The following is a 3,007-nucleotide window of genomic DNA, read 5'->3' on the forward strand; positions in this document are numbered from 1 at the left end:
TCAAGATCACAACAATAGAACCAGCTAGTATCAGGATCAGACGAGTACCTCCAAGATCAAACTTGTTTCGACCGGAAATAGCGGCCCCACTTGTTTCCCATAAATTGCCGAAGTCGGCTGCTCGGGCCGATCAGACTGCAGCTACAGGCGAGCCTCCCGGACGTGAGTGGTGACAGGGAGAAGTGGAGAGAGCGGGTGTGAACATTTGTTTTGTGTGTAGAAAACCTTCGCTGACAAGTTATCAAGCATGGTGCGGTGTTTGAAGGGAGGATTGTTGTCGTCACTTGGGGCTTTCCTCATACAAGGTACGTACGCATTTGCTGCCTTTTCTAGTCATGAAAAACGGGAGGGGACAGAGACACAGAGTCATCACACACACACACACACACACACACACACACACACACACACACACACACACAAACACACACACACACACACACAAGCACACGTGCACACACACATACGCGCACAGACACATACGCGCACACACACACATACATACGCGCACACATGTACAAGTACAGTGAGGGAGAACGAAAATAAAATCTGTTGTTGCCTTAACCATGTCAATTGGTGTATGGGGGAGCGACAAACTACGCGTTCAAGCCCATGTCATATGACACTACGTACAACAAGTCTAAATGTTTAAAAGAGTTATCGTATGGCACGTTGGGGTCAAAAGTGACACTTCTTCAGACTCACTTGCTCAATTCATCTTTCAACAAATTGTCAACTAAGTATGAGGCCTGCTGTATGTCCCATTGCCGTTTACGTATTGTTAAACTTTCCGCTATTAAAGGACAATAGTAATATCCGGCAGTCGACTATTTTACAACTCGTACCGTTCCCGTAGTCTAGACGGATTCCCGTTACATTCTTAGTACGACTGACCAGTAGGAAATTGCTCATCTTCAAGCAGAGGTTTGGGTCTTGGTGTCTTTTGACTGGCTTCACTGTTTTTGTAGATATATAGCTGTCAGAAAAAGTTGTCAGCTGTCAGATGTTTGGTATATGGTTGTAACTTTTTTTTTCTGACAGCTATCTACGCAAATAGAGATGACAGTCAGAAAACCAAGCAAATGTTAGGGTCGTGGCGTTTTCTGACTGGCTCCTCTATTTGTGTAGCTAGCTGTCTGAAAAAGTTACGACATTATAGACTTACACCCCACATCTGCTTGGAGATTAGGAAATAACAGGTCATGTGTCATGTCTACATAAACCACTTGTCGCTGTTTCGATAATTAAAAGATGAACAGCCTCATAGAAAGAGCGGTAGGTGACTAATAGGTCAATTAGCATTGATGCGAAAGACCTTGTACAACGTACAAAATACACTTCCTGTTGTCTGTGCTACCTCAGCTCTGATCTAGCCTCCTCCACCGGCCTCTCTGGGGGCATTGACAAAAGTTGTTGGTAGGCCTAGCCTCTACCAGACTCCGGCCTGGTCGAATATTAATAGGGGACTTTGGCCAAGTTAGGAATAAAAGTCTAGGAGTTAATTGGCCTAGTAGTGAACTGACCGGCCGGCTGGATAGACTGCAAAAGACTGACTGAGATCCCATGGCAACTTTTCAAGTGTCCCTATTTGGCCAAATTCTTCTCTTTTGTAATCCACCTGACAAGTCTGCTTGGAGACTACGAGTAGTGACGGGAGTTTTGGTCGCACAACATTCGCCGTTTAAGTGGAAATGGAGGCAAATAACTTGTACTCTATTGCAAACAAAAATGCGTAGTTGTACTCCATCAGTTTACAAGACGACTTTCGTGTGCTTTATAAGGTGATTAATCTTGACCTTAGGTAGCAGGGCCAGTCAAAGCGGATGTACTTAGAGTGACAACTGATGAGAGGCAAACAAATAAGCGGGAGTGGCCAGGCTACTTCATCTCAAACAAAAATGCGTAGTTGTACTTCATCAGCATACAAGACGACTTTCGTGTGCTTTATAGAGGGATCAAACCCGACCTCAGGCCCCCTTTCCACTAGGACGGCGCTCTCGCCACGCTCTCTCTGCGACCTATAATTTGACATATCTCACAGCGAATTGTAAAGGAACGAAACGAATCTTTTTATACTTTGTGGGTTTTGTTATCTTCTCAGTCACACTTTTACGTTTTGTATGATATACCCATTCTGAAAGCGAAGGTTACACATTTTTTTTTTTTTTTTTTTTTATTCAATATAACTTTCAAATACAGAAAAGAAACCCTGTGGCAAGCCCCCTAATATAACATAATATACATAATGAGGAGTAACTTATTACAAAGAATGTTGGTCTCGAAAGTTAATAACAGAAGATTGTGTCACAAAAATAAGGCTTAGTATTCGAAGATACATTCTTAAATATGGCATATTTTGCATGTAATAAACATTGATTCAAGTATTTATTCATTTTCTGCTTGTTAACCTTACCATACATAATATCAGTTTTCGTTAATACAATATGTTCTGAAAAGGTTTTGAGCCACCATGAGCAAAAGTCGTTCCAATAACTAATAACATAGATACAATCTACAAACAGGTGGTTTAGGTTTTGTTTGTTGTTACAAAAAGGACATTTATCTGAGTCTGTAACTTTGATTTTCTTTAAATAGCAATTTGTCGGCAAAAATCTATGTATGATCTTATACTGAAAGTACTGTAGTTTAACATTCTTAGTACATGTGAAAGGTAATAAATACACTTTTTCCAAGTTGTTTTCATTTTCTAGAACGCTTAACAATTCATCTTGGCCCGTTGGGGGTTCAAATGTTGTTAAAAGTCTAAAGCTCTCACCATTAGACACTTAGCCATGTGATTATCAATTGTCAGTGATGCTCATAACTCCAGATATGATTGATTGAAAATGCACATGGCCTGGGTGGCCAACAGTTTGGCCTACCAGTCTGGTCTCCCAGTCTGCCTGGCCAGAGATCTGGGAATACTAGGCCAAAATCTAGGACACCGAGTCTGACCTCATTGGGCCAGAGGGCCAGCGCACTCTAAATCATCACAGACTACCAGTCT

The 3,007-nt window shown here is 41.8% G+C and overlaps 1 protein-coding gene across 1 annotated transcript in view; it reads left to right on the top strand.

Annotated features, from left to right (window-relative positions):
* LOC118427390 overlaps positions 1 to 3,007 on the top strand; it is a 15,720-nt gene continuing 12,713 nt past the window's right edge. Inside the window, exon 1 of the mRNA XM_035837161.1 lies at positions 1 to 305. Within this exon, the coding sequence (XP_035693054.1) occupies positions 248 to 305 (58 nt within the window). The 5' untranslated portion in view covers positions 1 to 247. The remainder of the gene's footprint in view (positions 306 to 3,007) is intronic.

Source organism: Branchiostoma floridae, chromosome 12 (assembly GCF_000003815.2).
Source record: "Branchiostoma floridae strain S238N-H82 chromosome 12, Bfl_VNyyK, whole genome shotgun sequence".
In the NCBI taxonomy this organism is placed as follows: Eukaryota; Metazoa; Chordata; class Leptocardii; order Amphioxiformes; family Branchiostomatidae; genus Branchiostoma; species Branchiostoma floridae.